This window comes from Tiliqua scincoides, chromosome 1, assembly GCF_035046505.1.
Source record: "Tiliqua scincoides isolate rTilSci1 chromosome 1, rTilSci1.hap2, whole genome shotgun sequence".
Taxonomy (NCBI): Eukaryota; Metazoa; Chordata; class Lepidosauria; order Squamata; family Scincidae; genus Tiliqua; species Tiliqua scincoides.
Genome location: NC_089821.1, coordinates 239871623 through 239895902, shown reverse-complemented (window position 1 = coordinate 239895902; position 24280 = coordinate 239871623). Strand labels below are relative to the sequence as shown.

Sequence of the window (24280 nt, the reverse complement as noted above, 5' to 3'; positions counted from 1 at the left end):
AGATAAAATCAGACAAAACAATAGTCAGACACCCAGCAAACTTTAACCCCCAACTTATCCGAGAGTCATAGAAAATTTCATGATTTTGGCTCCAAAACCTGCCCTTGACTTATCTGAGATCAACTTATAGGCGACTTATAGGCAACTCTTGGGGATGGGATGACTTTTAGGGAAAGGATTTGTCTTATCCTTTCCTGCTACTGGGCTCTGTCTCTAACGTAGTGTCCCTGCTAGGTAGGTGTTATAGATCAGTGTTTCTCAAACTGTGGGTCAGGACCCACTAGGTGGGTCGCAAGTTGATTTCAGGAGGGTCCCCATTCATTTCAATATTTTATTTTTAATCTGTTAGACTTGATTCACGGTAGGTGACTGCATCTGGGGAAATGTTACAAACCTGTACTTTGAAGAAGTTACTATGTATATTCTTTTAACAATGATAGTAGACGGGACTTTCTCCTGGGTAAGTGTGGGTAGGATTGCAGTCTAGAATTGTTAAAAATATTCCTGCTTGATGATGTCACTTCTGGTGGGTCCTGACAGATTCTCTTTCTAAAAAGTGGGTCTTGGTGCTAAATGTGTGAGAACCACTGCTACAGATGTTACAGTGGCAGCAGCTGCAGAAGAATAATCTATTTTAATTTATGGAAAGTATCTTAAACACCAAAATGTGGTGTTTTGTATGTTTTATCCGAATAATTTGACACCCGAAAGGCGGTGTTTTTCTGCGTTTTTAAGGACAAAACATCCCTCTGCATAGGGAAAAACGGTGTGGGCGACTCAAGGTGAGAGGAAAGCGCTCTGTACGTTCTCAGAGGCACTCTTTCTCTCGACTGTTCCCCGTCACGAAGGCCGACGTCGTTCTCAGAGACAGGTCCGCCGCCTCCGGCGGAGAGAGCCGAGCACCGCCCGAGTCTCCCGGCCGCCCTCTTCAGCCAGTCTCCTTCTTCCAGCCGCCTGCCTCGCGCCCGGGCGCCTTTCGTCCTCCCGCGGCCAGGAGCCTCCGGGCCGCCGGGTGGCGCTGTGGGGCCTCGGCGGGAGAACGGCCGGGCCCTGGCGCTGTGGCGCCGCGACGGAGGCGCGGCTGGGCTCCCAGCAGCGAGGAGCGGGGGAGCGGCGCGCACCGGCCCGGCCGGCATCATGGGCCGCAGGTGGGCTTCTCCGAGCGGCGGGAAAGGGGCTGCCGGGCCGGGCGGAGGCGCCGACGCCTGCCGGCATCTCCGGGGCTCTGGGCTGAGCCGGGGCCGTGGGGCGCACTGTGGCCGGTGGGTGGGTGGGAGTTGCGGCTTCTTCAGCCGCCCAGGGAAGAGAAGCGGCCCCTCTGCGAGGAGAGCGGGAAGAGCCTCGGGCGGGCGGGCTGGCAGGCGGCGGCTGAGGACACTGGAGGGCTCCACCAGTGGGGAGTTTCCTGTGGAGCAGGCAGGGGCCATATGGGGGGAGAGCCTGGCCTCTGTGCTGTGCTGTGCAAGGTGTGGGAGGCCGCTATTCCAGCTCGGTTTGCATCGAAGTTATATCTGGAAGTGTGTGTACACGCACACTATATACATAGAGAGAGTACAGAAGTCTGGTATAATAGGAACAGGCTCCTTTTCTTGCCCTCCTTCACAATCAACCCTGTGAGGTAGGCCATTTCCGCTTATGTTTCTTTTTTGTCCCCTTCCGAGTGGGCAACCTGCTGGAGCAAGAGAATGAATGGCTTGCCACTAGGCTTGCTACTTGATCTCATGTTGCAGCAGGACTGGCACCTGGGTCTCCGTACTCTGCCCCGTGGATCACATACAGTGACATTTCAAGTTCCGGCTTAATGCAGTCTGAAATAGCTCCTGGTTTTAGAGGTAACTCAGCTCTGAATGCCAGATGCAAGAGAGCGGGAACAGGATGTAGGCATCTTTGTCGAGTGCTCCCTCAGGCATCTTGTGGGCCACTGTGAGACACAGGAAGATGGACTAGATCAGTGTTCCCCAAGGTTTGTCCTCCGCAGTACCACTTCACATGGTACCGCTGGAAGTAACTGCTGATGACATTGTCACCAAGATGATGACATCATCGCCAGTTACTACTGGGTTGGGAGGCCGGATGCGACACAACAAACATGCGACACACCAAACACAGGAGGGCTTTTTCAAGCATGGTTTGAAGCTCTGCCTGCCAAGCCTCCTACCACTGTTCGCTCCATCACATTCCTGGTCTTGCTGCTGGGCAACGGGTCCAGTGGTCCCGGAAGTACCAGCAGCCATCACCTCAAGCACTACTGTTGGTACCCATACCACTGGTTGAGACACACTGGACTGGATGGGCCCTTAGCCTGATGCAGCAGGGTTCTCTTATGTTCTAACTGCATGTCTAACTGCTTCTGTGGTTCAATAGTGCATGCTGAAGATTAGTTAATTTTTTTTAACTCGTCTATAATTGCAGACAATTTGACTCCACTGGTAAAGCATGATTAATCTCTCCACTTTTCCCCTGCACTTGTATACATAGGGTGAGAATTCAGATTCACATCAGTATACACCTCAGATGACTTTTAGGCCAAAGATCTCCCCTTAGAAATTCAGAATACAGAATTTGGGTTGGGAGTAATTCCACAAATATGAATCCAGAGTAAAAGGAATTGTGTATCAGGCTGCAGAAATCAGCATGGGAATAGCTTGTCCATACAAAAATGCCCTGAAGGAATGATAAAATACTTTTGTTTGCTTATAGGTCATTCTGACTGTGCATCCAAAGGAGAGTTTTAAAGTACATTTTAAGTAGGTAATCATTTGATCTGCCAACTGTCCCTAAAGCTCAGAGTTGATAACATAGTTTCCGTATTTCATTACTTATCTTGACAACATCTCTGGGAGGGAGATAACTAGTTTCCGCTCTTTGGAGTGCCACCTGCCCAAGATCTTCCAGTTTGTTAAAAGAATTTGAATCCATGCGTCCTAGATCAAAACCTAGAACTTGGCCAGTTGGGGAACACACCCTCAATACAGCATCAAATAATCTTAAGAATGCATTTACAGAGTGATGAAGTGGCAGTACACATTATTACCAACTGAGAATTTTGCAATAATGTAAATGCATACTTATTATATTTATATTCACCTTTCAAAAAGAGTTCCAAAGTGGTTGCCTAATATACAAACATACAGTTAAAATGTAGTCATGATCCAAATTGAAATTCAAAGATCATGCTTTCTATTAGCATAACAAATATGGCTAAAGTATATTCATCTGTCACAATATTTCACATATATCTGTCTAGGACAGTGAGTGAATGTGTGTGTTATATCAAACAATGACAGAAGGCACAGCTGGTTGACTTGATACTGAATCCAATCAATTGATTGTTGATATTCAGTATTTTTTCTACTCCTGTCCAAGGAAGAGACTTTGCAAAGCAGGTATAGAAATTGCCTCTGCCAATGCTTGTGACACAAGTGGTCTGATGTAAAATTAAGTGGACATACAGGTGTTCATCTTGAAGGAGACACTATCCAACTCCTTGAGCCTCTAAAACAAAAACAACAAATGGACAGGGTAGAATTGTTATTTCCAAAAAATGACTTAAAGCAGATTAATCCTTAATCCAGCCATTAGTTCATGCAGCACATGTGGTTAAAGTTAGATATTGTTACTCTTCTAATGTTTGTTTGTATGAATTCTAATCTAACCTTGTAAGCAAGCATGGGGTTCTCCTGTCCCCTTTTCTCCAACCATCCTGCCTTCTTCTTCCCTCTACTTTCTCCCCATCACATATGAGCTCATCCTCTGTCTGCTAGTAGAAGAAAGAGAAGGCAGTTTTCCTCCATTCTCCATCCCAGACTGAGTTGCCATGAAAGAGATGCACCCCACCAATTTCTGGATCCTTCTTAGCCCCAAGGTAAAGAACAATAGGAAAAAGGAGGTTGCTAGTCAAGCAACCAATACCCCAACTCAGAGTTCAGTGGTGGGGAGAAAGTTACTTCACCTTCTGTCCCACTTCACTCATCACCTGGCTTCATCCAAGGCGGACACACATGATAAATAACCTATCCCAAAACCACCTTTTCAACAGCCTTGAGTGTCTTATATAGCTCTAGACCCTCCCCTTCCTGGGCTATCTCTACCCTATCCCCATTCCCTGTGTTACTTGTCCTGGTCCTGTGGTTAAAGGGGCAGTCATGGCCCAGAGTGGGAAGGACTTCATCCTGTGAGGAGCTGCTGAAGAGGCTGTTTTGACCTCCTCGTTTGGGGATTCCAAAGACACACTCAGGGTTCTCTCCTTTTGCTGTGGTGTCTACTGCCAGTCTGCTATCTTCAGGTGTCATGATCCTTGAGTCTTGGCCTGTCCTTATGAAGATTCACAGGCAGCTGAGGATTGTCTGTATCCTTCTACCCCAGCAGCTCCTGGAATGGTGAGTGGACCAGATCTGAATCTATGCTGAGGCAGCATGGTGCTGGTTATTGGCCCCCAGCTGGGCTGGTATTGAGGCAAGTCCAGAAGCAGTCAAACAGATAGAGCAGTCATATAGTGCTGCATTGTGTTCCCTTGGCAAGGGAATCCACCTTGAGTACTGTACCTGCTGCCAGCCTTGGATCTTCCTTTTTCTCTCTGTCCTTCTAGCACACATAGATGCATTTGTTTTCTAGTTGGAAAAATATTGCATTGTAGCTGGTATGACAGTAGTGATCATGATGTTGGGACAAGACCAATCCTAGCATGTAGCAGTTATTCCATATTAACTAACACAGGCCAACACACATTTTGCTGTCTTAAAAGTTAGACCTACTTCTGGGCATATTAGGGGTGCTGATTCAAAAAAATGGCATCTGTTTTACCCTATCAAATCTAGATTTGGAGATATTGTATAACCTAGTTAGTAAATTGTTCAAGCAGTTTCCTTGTGAGGAAGCCTACACCATGGCTCCCTCATGAGGAAGCTGTTTCAACCATTCACTAATGTGGCAATGCCATATATCTGAAACCAGGCGTGATAGGGTAAACTTGATGCCATTTTTTGAATTGGCACTTCAAATTCATGTAAAACCACCATAAATTTTGAAAAAAAGTTTTTATAACCCTTAGTTTCACAGGCCTGTGTAATTGGAGATAAGAATGTAAGTTAGAATGTGTTGTTGAGGGACAGAATAAACAGTGTTTAGGGGTAGTTAGGATCAGGTTCGTGCCCTGGTTTTATATCCCATTTGCAGGTAGTATTGTCTTACTGAAAATGCACAGTATCTTACAAAAAGGTGCTAAAAACAAAGTGTTTGTTCTGGGTTTAGAGCAGACTCCTTGGAGACCAGTAGGTTTGACCTACCTATGGGAATTTCTCATTGAAGCTAGAAACAGCCTTTGTTCAGGCAAGACTGTTAGTCTGATGGAAGTTCTTGATATCATCAATCCGTTGTCCCAGTAAATAGATGGACAAGTGAAGGAAGGTTAATTTAAAAAAAAAAAAAGCCTCTTTTGATTAATGGCTACTGTCTCCAGTGGAAATTAGTATTCTTTAGTGCTTAATCCTGTCCAACTTTTCTAGCGAAATGCAGCCCCAAGGCAAGGGAACAAATGTTACCTTGAGGAGGCCTCCATAAATGCCCTTCCCCTACCGCAGGACTCAGTGCATGCCCTGTTGTTACAGCTGCATCAATGCTGGATAGGATTGGGCCCATAGATGTTCTGCTCTGGCTAGATTTTCTCCTGGACTCAACTTTCAGTCTTTTACAGTCTCTAACAACTGGATACTGTTCTTCTGATATGCATTTCCTAGTCCTCTAGGTTTTCTGTGCTTGGGACCTGTGATGAGAGTGTATAGGAGTTGTGGAGATTTGAGGCATTAATGGAATTTGTAACATCTGTTTTTGGGTGTTTTTTTAGGGTCCTTTTTGTTGTAGGCATCATAAAATTGATTTTAACAGATGCGGCCAAAGTACTGTCATCTATCTTAGTAAGCAGCTTCTTGTACTGTTACCATCCATGTCTCAGTTTTCCAAAGACAAGCAAAGAGTAAGCCCTAGATTTCTTGGGATGTATCAGAAATATTGAGAATTCTAAGGAAGCAAATAAAAAGTCTGAGTGGCTATTTGATTATACAGTATCACTATAGAAAATTGAGGCTGCAATCCTATGCACACTTACCAGAGAGTGAGCCCCATTGAACTCCATGGCACTAACTTCTGAGGAGATATGTATAGGATTGTGCTGTTCATTGTTTGAACTTGAGATTCAGCATCTTATGTTGACAGAACCCAGGTGTGTCCTGCTCTCTATGTACACTTTCCTGTTTTCCTGGCATGAATACTCCCCTGCATATCCTTGATTTTGTGTTCCAAGGTGCCAGTCACGGATGTGTTCCCACACAGCCCTGTAATTGCCACCAAGGTTTTGTTTTTCTTTGTTTTTAAATTGTTGTCCTCTTTTGCTAGTAATGGGAGCAAAAGAGACAATGTGACTTGCTTGTCCGGTTAACCGTGATGATTGCCCTCTGGTAACCAGCACAGTGTTTGGCTGTTGTATGCATGGCTGTTGGTGTCTTGAAGGCAGAAGTGAGAGAGAAATATGCTCACCACTAGTGTGATGCTGTGCTGTATTTTTGGATTGTCTGCTCAGTTGTCTCTCCATTTTCCCCCTTGCAGAGACAGGCAGATTAGAATCATGAGCTGAATTTGTCTTTTAATACAGTATGTGAGGTCACACCCTAGTACTCTGCATTAACAGTTCAAGAACAATTATGAACTCCCAGTTCCTTACTTGCACTCCATGAATTCAGACTTCATTAACACATGTGTATTAAAGCAGTGGAGCAAACTTACCATTTTCCTGTTTTGTTAACCATCCTGTACTTCTGCTGAGTGTGACATTCTTGTGAGTTGGTTGGTAATCCTTGCTCAATAATTCTGAGTATAGTTTATACCTAGGGAAAGAAAGAATCTTGGACCTGGAGATGGAAGCCGTCTAAAGAACTTTAGATACAGGAGAATTATGAGTGAAGAAGAAGACAGTTGCTTCTGGCACTCTTCTATACTCCCCTTTCCCATTGATTTAATGCCCCTTTCCTGTTGTTTTATTGCCATTAGCAATAAAAAATTAGCATATTAAAACCTGGAGCCTATGTGGATTTGTTCTACTCTTAGTGTTAGAACCAGCTTTTTGAGTTGCCTGAAGGACTGAAATTAAAGGAGGCTTTATCCTAGGCCTTGTCCTCGTAGAGAGCAGCCTATCTACAAGGGGTGTGTGAGAGAACAGCATGCCTGTCCTGTGTGAATGGTAACAGTACGTGTATCTATGAGCTCTGGCTTCCTGGTAACTTTGTGGGTTTGCAGTTATGAAAGCTTCTTTCATGCCTAGCACCAATGTTGCCTGCCTGGCAGAAGTGAGAGCAGCACCTAGAACACTAGCTTCCCTGTCTGAAGCAAGCTGGGTTGGAGTGACACCGCATGTGAAAGTGGCAAGGGATCAGCTAACCAAAGCAAGGGACACAACCGTTGTTTGTCTGCTTTATTCTTGTGTTGGGAACCAGTAATAGCAGAGCTCCTGCTCCAGCCCAAAGCTGTGTGGGTTCAGCCTGATTGAAATTGATCTGAACCATTTGGGTGCTGTACATCCAAATGGCTAACCACATGGGTGAGGTGCCTATTCATTTGCGTTCCCAGGAGCAACTAAAAAGGGCCTGAATTGGCTCTTTATTTCTGAATCTGGAATTACGTAGACCAGTGCTTCCCAAACTCCTACAGGGAGCGCTGTAAGTGTATGCAGGGAGGGAGAAGGCAGCAACGTGATCCCCAGGATTGCGCTGCTGCCTGGGGGGGAGGGTTTTTTTCCTAACTTACCAGAAGGAGTGTCAGCCTCCGGGGAGGAGGGGTGTGTGGGAGGCCTGCAGATGCCTCTGCAGGACTCCCCAAGCCTCTGTAATAGTAAAAAACTTGATTGAAAGCCACTTCCTGTGACTTTCAGTTAAATTTTTTTACTATTACAGAGACTTGGGGCGCTCCCCGCACCCCTCCCCCCTGAGGTCAACACTTCATCTGGTAAGCTGAAAAAAATACACACACATGCACACCCCGCAGCAGTGTGATCCTGGGGATTGCATTGCTGCCTTCCCTCCCGCCCCTTAAGGGGCCAGAGCTACATGCTTACCAGACTGGTGGGTCATGACCCACCAGTTTTGGAACCACTGATGTAGACCAACCAAGGGTATCTGTGTGTATAAGAAACCTCCTGTCTGCTTAAGCAGGGCCATACAAAGCTCTAGCTAAACAAGGAAATGTAGATGGTATTTCCAAAACTGGAAATAATGCTGTGTCAGTAATGCGCCAGAGGGCTGTGGCAAAACATTTGCTACAACTGCAGAGTGTTCTTGGATCAGTTTTTCCAGGTCATTGTTTGTTATTTCTGTTAAACTTGCAAGTGCACAAAATGTTTTACAGCTCTTTTATCACTTGCTCAAGGCCACCCAGCGAGCTTCATGGCAGAGCAAGGAAGGGGTTGACCATCTCCCGCATCTGAGCCTAGCACTGTAACCATGCTCTGCAAACCTGAATGATCTTAAAATGCCCCTTTTATCCTCGGCATGTGTCATGTCTGTGCCCCAGACTTGAAGGGGGCAAGGGAAAATCTTGTGGGGGTCACTGGGACATGACAAGCTCCCTTTGCTGTTTAACCTGCCAATCATGGCAACAGACTGACTCACACGGGGATGCCTTAGAGCAATTTATTCTGTGAAGGATTTGATATTCATAGCAGTCCCAGATTCCATCACTGGGTTGGAATCACTGGACCTAGTATGAGTTTCTTCTCCTTTCTAGTTCAGAACTGGTGGAGTCATTGAAAAATTGTGGTGGCTGTGGGATGCCACCTGGTGGTTGGGGTAAGGTATAGCAGGGGTCCCTGTTCTGGCGGGATTGGTTGGCTGGATGCATCAGGCTCCCTTGGGAGGGGCTGGGGGTTGCTGCCCCCAGAGGTGGAGCCACTTGTCTTGATGGCTGGAGGTTTGGCAGGATTTTGTCTCTGCATCAGGTGGGGGGGCTGGTCTTCTGTGAGCCCTCCCTTCCTTGTGGGGTGCTGACTTCTGCAACTGGGAGTTGACTTCTGGTTCAGGGGCAAGAGGCAGCTCCTCCCTTCCCAAGGCAGCCACCTGTCTGGACTATCCTCCTGCAGCTGCCCAGCTCAGTTTGGAGCCAGCAATCACATTGCCTGCCCTGTCCCTTCCTGACCACCTCAAGCATTCTGGGTCCAGCTGCGGCATGACAAAATGTTTCAGAAACATGGCATTAAATTCAGGCTGAGGAAGCCATGCTGTCCAGATTTGCTGAATGTTGTGGTTTTAGATTTTGCAGAATTCTCTGGAATCTGCTTGTAGGGGTTCTGTTGTTTAACTTCTTGTCCCAGAGTTCTGCTGCTTTCTGCATTCATCTGAGATCTTACAGAGTATTATCTATTCACAGCATGGGGGGGGGGGGAATATTTGAAATTCTTGTGTGCTAGCATCGCATTTCAATGCAAGCACTGTAGATGTGGGGATCTTTCCAGCAGTTATTTCTGTAATTTTGGTTACATTTGCTGCAGTATGAACTAATAATGCAAGAGTGAAAGTGGTCTCAGAATGAAATGGCAAAGTCCAGCTGAAATGTCTGCGTGACTTCCTCTTTGCCGACGATGCAGCTATCACTACCCACTCTGCCAAAGATCTCCAGCAGCTCATGGATCGTTTTAGCAAGGCCTGCCAAGATTTTGGACTGACAATCAGCCTGAAGAAAACACAGGTCATGGTTCAGGATGTGGTCTCACCTCCCTGCATTACAATCTCTGCACATGAACTGGAGGTTGTCCATGACTTTGTGTACCTTGGCTCAACGATCTCTGACACTCTTTTCTCTCGATACCGAGCTAAACAAACGCATGGGTAAAGCAGCTACCACATTTTCCAGACTCACAAAGAGAGTCTGGTCCAACAAGAAGCTGACGGAACATACCAAGATCCAGGTCTACAGAGCTTGCGTCCTGAGTACACTTCTGTACTGCAGCGAGTCATGGACTCTTCGCTCACAACAGGAGAGGAAACTGAATGCTTTCCACATGCGCTGCCTCCGATGTATTCTCGGCATCACCTGGCAGGACAAAGTTCCAAACAACACAGTCCTGGAACGTGCTGGAATCCCTAGCATGTATGCACTACTGAAACAGAGACGCCTGCGTTGGCTCGGTCATGTCGTGAGAATGGATGTTGGCCGGATCCCAAAGAATCTCCTCTATGGAGAACTCGTGCAAGGAAAGCGCCCTACAGGTAGACCACAGCTGCGATACAAGGACATCTGCAAGAGGGATCTGAAGGCCTTAGGAGTGGACCTCAACAAGTGGGAAACCCTGGCCTCTGAGCGGCCCGCTTGGAGGCAGGCTGTGCAACATGGCCTTTCCCAGTTTGAAGAGACACTTGGCCAACAGTCTGAGGCAGAGAGGCAAAGAAGGAAGGCCCATAGCCAGGGAGACAGACCAGGGACAGACTGCACTTGCTCCCAGTGTGGAAGGGATTGTCACTCCCGGATTGGCCTTTTCAGCCACACTAGACGCTGTTCCAGAACCACCTTTCAGAGCGCGATACCATAGTCTTTCGAGACTGAAGGTTGCCAACTACTACTTCTAAACTCCTTGGTGTTTTACTCAGAACTGATAATCTGTGGTTTCATATCTTGCAATGGGATGGACATGCCTACCTGTAGCAGTTTGTGGGAGGAAAAGGGAAGGGGGGAGCAGTTGAAGGGTTGGGTTGTCAGTGTTAGAGTAAGAAGATGTTTCTGCTTTGGGAGCTTCTTCGGGTTTACTAATGAGGCAGCTGCAAACTGGACTACAATCTAGTCACACTTACTGGAGGGTAAACCCTGTTGCTTGCTGAAATGTAACCTCTGAGGAAGCACGTCTAGGATTGGGCTCTTTAGGTTTTAATCACCATGACTGTGTTCTGGGCATCTATAAGAAAACCCCACAAGTGTAGAATTTGGTATTCTTTTTCATTTTTTATTTCATTTATTTATAATAATAAAGGAGAAAAGAAAAGAGAAAAACACAATAAGAGAAGAGAAAAAAAGAAAGAAAAAAACAGATAACATTAAGGATACATTAAAAATATAAAAAGTAGAAATTGGTATTCTGAGAATCACGGCTTTTTTTCTTCAGCTAAAGTCTCTATTCCCCATAGTTATGGAAAATGTCTAACAAATGTGGGAATAGAGTCTTTTAGGTGTAGGAAATGTGGTGGGGTTTGGTTATATAGGTTGCTTTGGTGATAAGAGTGTGGAACTTAGTGCTCTCATAGCTTGCTCTTCATGGCTTCTATTCCTTGACAGTTGCTACCTATTTTTCTGACTTTCCATGCCTCTTTTCAGTCCAGAATATTGTATTGGAATATAATGCTCTTTTCAACTACAGGTAAGTGGGGTTTTGGTTTAACCTTGCTGGTTCAAATTTCAGGTGAGACTCTGTAGGCCAAGTTTATTATTTACTGAGATGAAGAGGCAAAGATAAATGATGTGGCTGTGAATTATTAATCAGCCTTCCCTTCTTGATTGGCATTTCTTTGGGGTGGTCATGGTGGGGCAGAACAGTCAGGCCATGTTGATAGCATTTGCTCCACAGGTAGATGTGTCTGTAGCAGATTTTTATATGGCTCCTCAGCTGCTCATCTCCTGTTAATCTAAAGATGTGCCTTTGTTATTTCCCCTCTATGTTCATGAATGTTCTTCAGCTTCCTGAGTTCCACAACAAAGTGGTTCTTAACACTTGTGTTTCTTGGTACTTCTGAGGGTTGTGCTGCCCATGCAGCGAGAATTTTCCATTTCTGTAATTCATGAATGGCAGTTCCCAAAGAACTTAGCTGCTACAGTTCTTTGTTTTGTAAGACTGTCACTTTTGCTTTGGTGCTGAAATCAGACCTGGCTTTGCCTGTTCTAGGTTATACAGGATATGCATGTTTTTAATTGTGCTCTGTTTGGCTGAGATCCCAAAATGGGGATAAAACCTACACGTTTTCTTTTTTCATTTGTTTGCTGGTGGGTGTTTTACACTAGTGGCCAAAATTGTGGAAATCTTTTAGAAAATTTATGTTTATGAATCAAATGAGATTTCAACGCAATAATTATATTATTCTTGGAATCAATATTCCTAAATACTTACTGATATCTGGGCACCATTGAAATTGCCAAGCACTGAATACACTCCATGCAATATTGTCCCTGAGCGTTGATGAAATCTTGTATGTGTGATAATGTGTTGTCCCTTCTTTCCTTTCCATTTGGCCTGTACAGTCTCTTTGACTTACTTCCTGCTCTTCCTCTTTCAGGGTTTGCCTGGCTCTTGTGCTGGCTGCTCACCCCATAGTGGCTGCCAGTGAAGAGGTATCTGATGTTCACCAGGATGCCTGGGGAGAATTCTGGCTGCTCCGTTTCTTAGTCAATGCTGCAGGCTACGCAAGCATTGTGGTCCCAGGTTTCTTGCTTATACAATACTTCAAGAGGAAGAATTATCTTGAGACAGGTAAGAAGTTGCAACACACAGCCACAATTTACACATAGAATGGTGTCTCAACATTGCTGCAGACCTACTGCTGCATTCCTACCCATAGTCTCTCCTTCACTCTGTCAGCTATGTATGTACAGGTTTGAAACTACAATAGAGCTCATTCATTACTATGATGGTTGTTTGGTCAGTATACTAATGGTATGTTCACTCCCCAGTGTTATAATCTTTCCAAACATTTTTAATTGAGGAAATTTGGGGATCTGTCAAGAGACAGTGAAACTGTGGTGTTATAGTACAATGCACAATCTTTGCATCAGCATCTGTGTGATTTTGTGTATCTCTGGGAACTAGATTAATGTGTCCTTGTACTGGGTCAAGATACTGTGTGCAAAATGAAGTAGCAAAGAGCTAGACAAGAGGTGATTGAAGTGTTTGAAATTGGCATTGAGAATCTAAGCTAGAGATGGTAAGGGTAGGTGATACCACAGGCAGTCAATTCTAATAAGACATAGTGGAAATGGAAAAGGTGCAAAAGAGAGCGACTAAGATGATTACGGGGCTGGGGCACCTTCCTTATGAGGAAAGGCTACGGCGTTTGGGCCTCTTCAGCCTAGAAAAGAGACGCCTGAGGGGGGACATGATTGAGACATACAAAATTATGCAGGGGATAGACAGAGTGGATAGGGAGATGCTCTTTACATTCTCACATAACACCAGAACCAGGGAACATCCACTAAAATTGAGTGTTGGGAGAGTTAGAAAAGACAAAAGAAAATATTTCTTTGCTCAGCGTGTGGTTGGTCTGTGGAACTCCTTGCCACAGGATGTGGTGATGGCGTCTAGCCTGGACACCTTTAAAAGGGGATTGGACAAGTTTCTGGAGGAAAAATCCATTACGGGGTACAAGCCATGATGTGCATGTACAACCTCCTGATTTTAGAAATGGGCTATGTCAGAATGCCAGATGCAGGAGAGGGCACCAGGATGAGGTTTCTTGTTATCTGGTGTGCTCCCTGGGGCATTTGGTGGGCTGCTGTGAGATACAGGAAGCTGGACTAGATGGGCCTATGGCCTGATCCAGTGGGGCTGTTCTAATGTTCTTAATATAGACAGCTTTTTCCTACTCTCCTGATGTGATCCACTGCTATGGATAATGTTCTTCCTCCTTGTCTTTTTACTCTTAGGTCGTGGCATTTGCTTTCCAGTTGTCAAATCATGTGTCTTTGGCAATGAAGCCAAGTCAGCTCACCAGGATGATGCCTTGTTGGCAGCGCGGAATGAGACTGTAGAGTCCTCTACAACCTGGCAGATTTTAAAACTGCTAATCTGTGCAGCAGGCCTACAGGTAAAAAAAAAAAATTCTCATTTCAGTGATAGGGAGCTTGAAGAAGGCTGAAAAATGCTTATGGGATTACAAGAGTTGGCAACTGGTACTCCATTTTGATTTGTCTTGAAGGTAAAACAGGCCAAAGGCCCACCTAGTCCAGCATCCTTTGGTCCACAGTGGTGCACCAGTTGCCTCTGGGAAGTTCACAAGTAAGAGAGAAAAACATGCTACACTCCCCACCATTGCTTCCTTGCTACTAGTGTTCATAAGCACACCATTACTGAACCGAGACGTAGCTCATACCTATCATGACTAGCAGCCGTGGTTAGGCCTGTCCTCCAGGAATTTGTCTGTCCCCTTTCAAAGTCGTGCAAGTGAGTGGCCATCACCAGGGTTCCCACTAAGCTGTGTGGCTGTGCAGCTTGAAGCTGAGCTGTGTGCAGCATGGAGCTCGGCAACCTGAAAGTGGCATCATCACCAAGTGTCCGGAGATTATGTTGCGACTGTTGTGACATCACACAGGAAGGTGTTCTTGTATTGGTATGGACTTCTTATAGGGAATTTAGGCAATCACATTTTCTGGCAGCAAATTTCACATACTAATTATGCACCATGTGAAATATTTTTTGTACCACCATCCATTTCCCACCAATCAGTGTCATTAAATGACCTTCTAGTGTTGTGAAAGAGGGCGAAAATGTTTTTCTATCCAGTCTCTTCAAACCATGTGCAATTTAATCTCAACCCCATAATAACCCTTTTTTCAGGCTAAAAAGCCCCAAACGTTATGGGCTTTCCTTGTTAGGAAGGTCTCTCTCTTCCAGCTCTCTGATCATTATTTGCCTTAATATGCATCTCTTTGCACTTATTGACGATGAACCACATTTGCTGCTTGTTCACCCATTCATCTAGTTTGGAAAGTCCTTTTGGAATCCTTGAGGTTTTACCACTCACCCCAAATAGTTCATATGTAGACTTAGCCACTTCATGGTTTATCAGTAATGAATAAGTTAAAAAACAAATCCAATATTGAATTAGGGAAATCCATCCCTCCACTGTGAAAATTGCCCATTTGTTCCTACTGTTTACTTCCTGTGCTTTAGCCAGTTACCAATCCATAAAGGGCCTGCCCTCTTATTCCATGTTACTCCTTTTTTTACTCAAGAGCCTTTGTTGATGGACTTTGTCAAAAGCTTTTTGGTAGTCCAGGTATACAGTGTAAATTGGGTTATTTTTATCCGCTTGCCTGTTGAAGGTTAGTGAAGCAGAACTTATTGTTGCAGGAACAGTGCTGATGCTTGTTCAGCCGGACTCCTTGTTCTGTATGTATAATTTATGTTTAATTGTGATTTTGGCCAGCTTGTTGCAGGTAGTAGAAAGCATAATTAGATAAAATTGTTATGCATATAGAATATGCATGTAGACATTAAGCTGGCTAGTCTGTAATTTCCTGGATTCCCCCAGATCACTTTTTCAATATTGGTGTTCATTGGTTATCTTCCCACCCCCTAGCAGAGGCTGATTTAAAGGACAAGTTACATATTTTTGTCAGATAATCAGTAAGTTCACATGTGAGTTTTTAAGAACTCACTGGGATGGATTCAGTGATTTTGTTACTGTATAATTTGCCAATATGTTTGCCTGGTGTTGATGGAGAGTATAATTTTACATAGTATGTGTACAAAGCTTTTGAAGGTGCTTTTTGTATGATTGAGACATACAAAATTATGCATGAGAAGGATAAAGTGGCTAGAGAGATGCTCTTTACACTCTCCCAAAACACCAGAACCAGGGGACATCCACTAAAATTGAGTGTTGGGAGAGTTGGGACAGACAAAAGAAAATATTTCTTTACTCAGTGTGTGGTCACTCTGTGGAACTCCTTGCCGCAGGATGTGGTGACGGCATCTGGCCTGGATGCCTTTAAAAGGGGATTGGACAAGTTTCTGGAGGAAAACTCCATTATGGGTTACAAGCCATGATGTGTATGTGCAACCTCCTGATTTTAGAAATGGGCTATGTCAGATGCAAGGGAGGGCACCAGGATGCTGTATTGGCAACCTTCAGTCTTGAAAGACTATGGTATCGCGCTCTGAAAGGTGGTTCTGACACAGCGTCTAGTGTGGCTGAAAAGGCCAATCCGGGAGTGACAATCCCTTCCACACCGGGAGCAAGTGCAGTCTGTCCCTGGTCTGTCTCCCTGGCTATGGGCCTTCCTTCTTTGCCTCTTTGCCTCAGACTGTTGGCAAAGTGTCTCTTCAAACTGGGAAAGGCCATGCTGCACAGCCTGCCTCCAAGCGGGCCGCTCAGAGGCCAGGGTTTCCCACTTGTTGAGGTCCATCCCTAAGGCCTTCAGATCCCTCTTGCAGATGTCCTTGTATCGCAGCTGTGGTCTACCTGTAGGGCGCTTTCCTTGCACGAGTTCTCCATAGAGGAGATTCTTTGGGATCCGGCTATCATCCATTCTCACGACATGACCAAGCCAACGCAGGCGTCTCTGTTTCAGCAGTGAATACATGCTAGGGATTCCAGCACGTTCCAGGACTGTGTTGTTTGGAACTTTGTCCTGCCAGGTGATGCCGAGGATGCGTCGGAGGCAGCGCATGTGGAAAGCGCTCAGTTTCCTCTCCTGTTGTGAGCGAAGAGTCCATGACTCGCTGCAGTACAGAAGTGTACTCAGGACGCAAGCTCTGTAGACCTGGATCTTGGTATGTTCCGTCAGCTTCTTGTTGGACCAGACTCTCTTTGTGAGTCTGGAAAACGTGGTAGCTGCTTTACCGATGCGCTTGTTTAGCTCGGTATCGAGAGAAAGAGTGTCGGAGATCGTTGAGCCAAGGTACACAAAGTCATGGACAACCTCCAGTTCATGCTCAGAGATTGTAATGCAGGGAGGTGAATCCACATCCTGAACCATGACCTGTGTTTTCTTCAGGCTGATTGTCAGTCCAAAATCTTGGCAGGCTTTGCTAAAATGATCCATGAGCTGCTGGAGATCTTTGGCAGAGTGGGTAGTGACAGCTGCATCGTCGGCAAAGAGGAAGTCACGCAGACATTTCAGCTGGACTTTGGACTTTGCTCTCAACCTGGACAGGTTGAAGAGCTTTCCGTCTGATCTGGTCCGGAGATAGATGCCTTCTGTTGCAGTTCCAAAGGCCTGCTTCAGCAGGACAGCGAAGAAAATCCCAAACAAGGTTGGTGCAAGAACACAGCCCTGCTTCACTCCGCTTCGGATGTCAAAAGGGTCTGATGTGGAGCCATCGAAAACAACAGTGCCCTTCATGTCCTTGTGGAAAGATCTGATGATGCTGAGGAGCCTGGGTGGACATCCAATCTTGGGGAGAATCTTGAAGAGGCCGTCTCTGCTGACCAGGTCGAAAGCCTTCGTGAGATCTATGAAGGCTATAAAGAGTGGCTGTCGTTGTTCCCTGCATTTCTCCTGCAGTTGTCTAAGGGAGAATACCATATCAGTGGTGGACCTGTTGGCTCGGAATCCACACTGCGATTCTGGATAGACGCTCTCTGCAAGTACCTGGAGCCTCTTTAGTACAACTCGGGCAAACAGCTTTCCTACAACGCTAAGGAGAGAGATGCCGCGGTAGTTGTTGCAGTCACCCCTGTCACCTTTGTTCTTGTACAGCGTGATGATGTTTGCATCCCTCATGTCTTGAGGTACTCCACCTTCTCTCCAGCAGAGACAGAGGATTTCATGCAGCTCAGTGACGATGATCTCTTTGCAGCATTTTAGGACTTCAGCAGGGATGCTGTCTTTTCCAGGTGCCTTGCCAAAGGCAAGGGAGTCCAGGGCCACATGAAGTTCTTCTAGGGTTGGTTCACTGTCAAGCTCTTCCAGCACAGGCAGGCACTCAATGTTGTTCAGTGCTTCTTCGGTGACTACATTTTCTCTGGAATATAGCTCAGAGTAGTGCTGCACCCAGCGTTCCATCTGCTGCGCCCGATCCTGGATGACCTCGCCTGTGGCAGACTTCAGAGGGGCAATTTTCCTCTGTGTTGGACCTAGGGCCAGCTTGATACCATCATACATCCCCTTGATGTTGCCCGTGTCAGCTGCTATCTGTATCTCGGAACAGAGCTGGAGCCAGTAGTCGTTAGCACATCTCCTGGCAGTCTGTTGGACTTTGCTGCGAGCAGTTCGGAGGACCTGCAGGTTGCGCTCACTGGGACAGGCCTTGTATGCTGCTTGAGCTCTCCTCTTTTCCTCAATGACTGGTGTCAACTCCTCAGAGTGGGCTTCAAACCAGTCTGCTGCCTTGTTGGTCTTCTTGCCGAATATGGACAAGGCGGTGTTGTAAACGGTATTCTTGAAATGCTCCCATCTGTTGGATGCGTTTGCGTCGGCCGGGCCTGGAAGAGATTCCTCAAGCGCTTGTGCAAATTCTTCCACTTTCCTCTGATCCCGGGTCTTGCTGGTATCAATGCGAGGTCTTCCTTCCTTTTTCGTGTGATACAGTCGCTTTGTTTGCAGTTTCACTCTGCTGCACACCAGGGAGTGGTCAGTGTCGCAGGCAGCACCATGATAACTGCGTGTGATCTTGATGCTGGGAAGGCTGGAGCGTCTGGTGAGGATCAGGTCGAGCTGGTGCCAGTGCTTTGATCTTGGATGTCTCCAAGAAACTCTATGTTGGGGCTTTGTGTTGAAGAACGTGTTGCTGACACAGAGACCGTGATGACAGCAAAACTCTAGCAGGCGTTGGCCATTTTCGTTCATCCTCCCAGTGCCAAACTGACCTAAGCAAGTGGGCCATGAACTGTTATCAGCACCAACTCTAGCATTGAAATCGCCGAGGATGAACAATGGCTCTTTTACAGGGATTTTCTTGACAGTGGTGGCCAGGTCATCATAGAATTTGTCTTTGGCTTCTGCTGGAGACGACAGAGTAGGTGCATAAGCACTGATGAGAGTGACAGGTCCTGCTGATGACTGGAGCTGCAGGGACAAAATTCTTTCACTTCCCACAGTAGGTGGAATGATGGATTTCAGCAGGGTATTTCTGACCGCAAAGCCAGCGCCATGTTCCCTGGTTTCGTTTGGTGGTTTTCCCTGCCAGAAAAATGAGAAATTTCTCTCCTTGACAGATCCGGAATCTGGCAGCCTAGTCTCTTGAAGGGCGACGATGTCCATTTGCAGTCTGCTCAGCTCCATGTCGATGACAGCTGTTTTGCGTGCGTCGTCTATTTCTTGCAGGTCATCAGAGAAGCCAGGTGTCATTGTCCTAACGTTCCAGGTGCCCAGCTTTAGGGCAGTAGTTTTCTGTTTTCTGTTGCATGGTGCAGAGTTGTCGATCCGCTTGTCGGTTTTCACCCTAAACCCCACGCACCCCATGAGGTTAACGGACCGTGGCGAGGCAACACCTTACTGGCTGGGGACTGCCCAGCTTAAGGCGGGCGGTAGCTGCCCAATGAGATGCAATGATCTCTCCCACCGTCGGAAGCAGCCCCTGGCGTCATGCTCTACGCCAATCGAGCAAAGACTTATAACCGGTAAACTGCTGCTTCCCGTGTTGTGCCGACGCCGTATGGCGAAGTTGGAGTGTCCTCTCCAGTGCGCGAAGCCTGGGTAAAGAAGGTATGGAGGATAGGCTGTTACCCATGCAGCAAATCCCCCCTCTCCACGTCGCTGGAATGGTCCAATGGAAAGGCAGAAGCCAATACGGTTGGTTCCAGCGGCGTCGCAGGAGTTGCCAGAACGTGACTGTGTTCAGCCATGAACTGCCTCAGGGACTCCGGCTCCTGATTTTGCCTCGAGGTTGACTCCTGAATGGATGCAGGATGCAGGATGCAGGTCTCTTGTTATCAGGTGTGCTCCCTGGGGTGTTTGGTGGGGCCGTTGTGAGATACAGGAAGCTGGACTAGAGGGTCCTATGGCCTGATCCAGTGGGGCTGTTCTTATGTTAACCACTACACCTCCCTGGCTCTGTCAACTGGCATATCACTCCCATTTCTGCAGGACATGGATAAGAAATTTGAATTTTAGAGGAGTTGCTGTCCCAGCACTTGATCCTCTCAAAGCTGTATGCCTCCTGTCAAATACCGGGGACACATACAGCTTTGCACATACGGAAGCTTGTTTGGTGTGACTTGGTTCCTTGCAGGTGGGATGTGCAGGAAATATTTCCTCCCAAGTGCTGCAGCAAAATAAGAGATGAAAGAGATAGTCTGGTATTATTGTGCTGAACTAAACCACTGAAAATGTGTGCTCGACCTTGGGCAAGTCATATAATCCTTCTCTGCCATGGGTCATTCTGAGTACACAAGTAAGGATTCATTATACTTCCCATAACTGCTTTTCTAGTTAAGAGTTCATGAAATAAGGAACCTAGTATAATGTGTTTGCCATTTCATAAAACATATGCCAGATGTTTTCCTGATGGTTGGGGCTGATAAAATGTTCTGCTTGGCATTTCCTGTCCTGGGATTACAAAACAAGCTACCATTTGAGTGTGACAGTAGTAATTTGTCAATGTTGTGGTGCCCCAGCATTGCCTTTTATAAAAAATATATTGAGACGCTATGGGATGAAGTGCTGGATAAAGCCTTATACAGGTTGATACTCGTTATTCGGAAGGGTTCTGTTCCCAGAACTCAGGTGGATGGCAAAAATCTCACTAAATCGAATTCATTTAAAAAACAGTGTCCTTTTGCTCAGTGATTTAAAAATAGCCTTGCTGACCTTTTGTAATGCACACAGAGGCAATCTGTTTCTCTCCAGGCACTTAGAAAGGCTTCACTCTGAGGCAGTGACCCCTCCCTTCACTGGGAGCCCAGCTCAGGGAATGAATGGAGGAGGTGATAATGATTTGCATTCTTTCACATGCTCAGGGGGAAGGGAGGGGGTCACTTGCCTGGGAGTGAGGCTGTTTTAAGTGCTTGGAGAGAATGATTGATGGATTGTCTACCAGCTGCCCTATCCCCCATTAATAAGGCTATTGTTAAACGTCTTCTTTCCTTTGATTTAAAGGACCCTTCTCATCACGTTGAGATGGAACAGCAGGTTAAAAAAAATCTGTGGAAAATTAGGTTATACCTGTACTGCTGTCTCCCTGGAGATGTGTCATGTTATGGCCTGATTGAAACATGGTGTCTCCAGAGGCAAGTTAGATCTGCCCTTGCTTTCCTCATAGGTGTGTAGACAGTATAGGAAACATTGGTACAAAACATTTTTTGGTTAGTTGGTTGGCTGGCTTTCAGCAATTTCAGAAGAGTCAAGATGATTCATGCTGGGTGAGCTCTCCACAATGCCATATTGTTGTATATAAGGGTGGTCACTGCCTTCCTAATCGCCTCCTTACTTTCTTCCTCTTGCCTTTTAGCTCTCCTACCTGACATGGGGTGTCCTCCAGGAGCGTGTGATGACCAGAACGTATGGAGCAACTGAGTCAGACCCTGGTGAGAAGTTTAAAGATTCTCAGTTCCTGGTCTTCATGAACCGGATCCTTGCCTGCACTGTGGCTGGCCTGTACTGTGCCCTGACCAAGCAACCTCGCCATGGCGCCCCCATGTACAAGTACTCATTTGCCTCTCTCTCCAACATCCTCAGTAGCTGGTGTCAGTATGAGGCGCTCAAGTACATCAGCTTTCCCACCCAGGTGCTAGCCAAGGCCTCCAAAGTGATTCCAGTTATGCTGATGGGTAAGCTGGTGTCTCGCAAGAGCTACGAGTACTGGGAGTACTTGACAGCAGCACTCATTTCTGTAGGGGTCAGCATGTTCTTGCTCTCCAGCTCACATGACAAGCACCTCTCCACTGTCACCACCTTCTCTGGCGTGGTCCTCCTGGTGGGCTACATTGTCTTTGACAGCTTCACTTCCAACTGGCAGGATGCCCTGTTCACCTACAAGATGTCCTCTGTGCAAATGATGTTCGGAGTGAACGTCTTCTCGTGCCTCTTCACGGTGGGCTCGCTGCTGGAGCAGGGTGCCTTGCTGGAATCTGTGCGCTTCATGGCACGCCACTCAGAGTTTGCTGCCCATGCGGTGCTTCTGTCGGTGTGCTCCGCCTTTGGGCAGCTCTTCATCTTCTATACCATCAATCAGTTTGGGGCAGCCGTCTTCACCATCATCATGACATTACGCCAAGCCTTTGCCATTCTCCTCTCCTGTGTCATCTATGGCCATGCAGTCACCGTGGTGGGTGGGCTGGGAATAGCGGTGGTCTTCACAGCACTCTTCCTCCGTGTTTATGCCCGCAGTCGCATGAAGAAGCGAGCAAAGAAGCCACCTGTTGGTGAGGCTGCTGTGCAAAAGGTTTAGGGGCTGCAGGGCATGTGGTGCCTGCCCCCCAGCTCCTACCACACTTTTAAGCGCTTGCTTAATCTGTCCCATGAACCCAGCAAGGAGCTGAATAGGGAGAAACTGTTGTATTTTTTCCCCAGCTGATCATTCTTTGGAAAATGCTGCTGGGTTTGGCTTGGAGGAAGTGGGGGCCATGTTTCTCCTGTTGCCTTTTATGGCCGAGCATTTCAAGTCTGCTGCTGCTCCCCACTCAGTATGACAAGGGGTTATTCACACTGGAGACCCCTTTCCTTATGAAGGAGGGCAGGTGTACCTCATGCTGTCCCTGACCTCATACTTTGGTCGGGAATTGAAGCTTTCTTGGTTTTTCCTGCAGTGCCCACCTGCTTACCTAACCACACCACCTGGAGATGTGGTTAAGGGGAGTAACAAGGGAAAAAAGACATTTCAATTTTCTATTTAACTTTCCCTCCCCTCCACCCAAAAAATACATTCAAAAACTCTGTGCTGTTGGAGGGAAAGCTGGCAGCTCCTGCAACCCCAGCCTCTTCTACAGGAAACTGGCACGGTTGGGGGAGGTTCTGGACTAATCCTGCTGGGTCCCAGAATGAGTCTGCTGCATAATCGCTTCTCTCAAATCACAGCCTCTTCTGCCTCAAAGCGCCCATCTGTTCTTTTACCCCTTTTGGACTGCGCACTTTCCCCAAAGTCACTTGGTTCTGCTGTTAATACTAGTTGTCCCTAAACCGTTCTTTCCTTTCACTGCCTTGAACTACAATCCTAGAACCCCTTGAGACCACTCTTGGGGTGTTTTCTAGGGATTTATATTAGTTCTGAACAGTTGAGAAAAGCACAAATATTGGCTTCTTGAAATACTCCTCTACAGCCAGTTCAAAGGTTTTGTTTTGTTGCTGCTCCAAGGAAGGTGCTGTGGGAAAAGGCATTTCAACACTTACTATCCCCTGGTAACTTTGCAGAGGATTCTGGGAAATTCTACTGGTTCATGTTAGGAACCAACCGTATAAAAGCAATGTGAGTCCGGACTTGCATGCTTCTTCCACATGGTTGGCTTCTCTGGGTGTTGCAGAGCCATCCTGGGGGTGTTGCAGAATTCTGTAGTGCACACTATGTGGGGGGAGCTGGCTATGCTACAAGCAGCATGCCCAGGCACAGAAGGGCTTGGAATTGTGCTTCCCCAGGTAGCTGCTTCACTGCCTGTAATTGGCTGGCTCTGGCCTTTTCATTTTATCTTCTTTCTGATGCAAGGAGGTAGCATCTTGGGGTTTAATGTGGGCTAGCAATAGGACCTTTTGGTCCAGAGAGGGAGGACTGTGTTTTTCCCATGTGACCAGTTAAGATCTCTTAGGGGTGAGCTGAAGGAGAAATGTTTTTGGTACTTTTGGAACGTTCTCTTTTTTGTTAAATTTTAAAGATGCTGCAAAATGGTGGCCTAGAGAGGGCATTAGGGGGACCAGTTACCTGGCTGTATAGATTGGCTCTTTCAAGAGGATGAGCAGGACTGTGTGCATAGATTCATGGTATAGGCTCAGGAGTTGTAATCAAGTTTTACATTCTGGAACCTTTCACCTGTGAAAAAGCCTAGCAGCACAGATTAAATTGAAATGGAGCTGGTAGTATCTGGTGAAAACTAAACCCAACACCCCTGGCTTAAAAGGGTGGGTTTTTTTTTTTTTGCCCAGAATGTAGTCTCAGTGCCCTGCAGAACTCTGTCGTTCTCTCACTGGCTTCTGTTCTCTGTTCATTATTTCCATGTTTTACCTTTCTAGCCATTGCCAAGATTTCAGATCCTGAAAACAAACAAGATTCTCAAATATATCCAGAAAAACTGCACTGAATGAGTCAATTAATTGCATTAGCAACAGGGCTAATTTTAGCAACTTTCTGTCCTATGTGCTCAATGTTGATTTGGATAGGCAATTTTTCATATTTTTTACTACTCTTCTTCCAAGGAGCTCAAGGGGGGGATGTACTATACATGTACTGTTCCCTGAGCTCTGCTGAGTGATGCCTTTTGAGGCAGTTTGCTGTGTAGTGATGCTTTGGCAGAAGTGTGTGTTGGGGGGGGGAAGGTCCTGTGTGGTAATTGGACCTTTGCCTGCCTCTTCCTCTGTACTGTTCTTCACTATCTGAGGCCTCCTTCCATCTTTCCCTCCCAGCACCTCAGCAGAAGCAGTACTGGAAGAGCCAAAATTATCACTTTCAGCAGCA

At 46.4% G+C, this 24280-nt stretch overlaps 1 protein-coding gene across 1 annotated transcript; it reads left to right on the top strand.

Moving 5' to 3' along the window:
- Positions 1-1066: 1066 nt before the first annotated feature.
- SLC35B2 (solute carrier family 35 member B2) lies at positions 1067-23902 on the top strand. The gene is made up of 4 exons (XM_066618627.1): positions 1067-1148; positions 12297-12490; positions 13660-13820; positions 21131-23902. The coding sequence occupies exons 1-4, from the start codon at positions 1138-1140 to the stop codon at positions 22067-22069; spliced, it is 1305 nt and encodes a 434-aa protein (XP_066474724.1). The 5' UTR covers positions 1067-1137; the 3' UTR covers positions 22070-23902.
- The last annotated feature ends 378 nt before the right edge of the window (positions 23903-24280 follow it).

Excerpts from the sequence above, each read along its gene's own strand:
- SLC35B2 (XM_066618627.1), top strand. Across the intron at positions 12,491-13,659 it reads GAAGAATTATCTTGAGACAG|GTCGTGGCATTTGCTTTCCA; the intron begins GTAAGAAGTTGC and ends TTTTACTCTTAG. Across the intron at positions 13,821-21,130 it reads TCTGTGCAGCAGGCCTACAG|CTCTCCTACCTGACATGGGG; the intron begins GTAAAAAAAAAA and ends CTTGCCTTTTAG.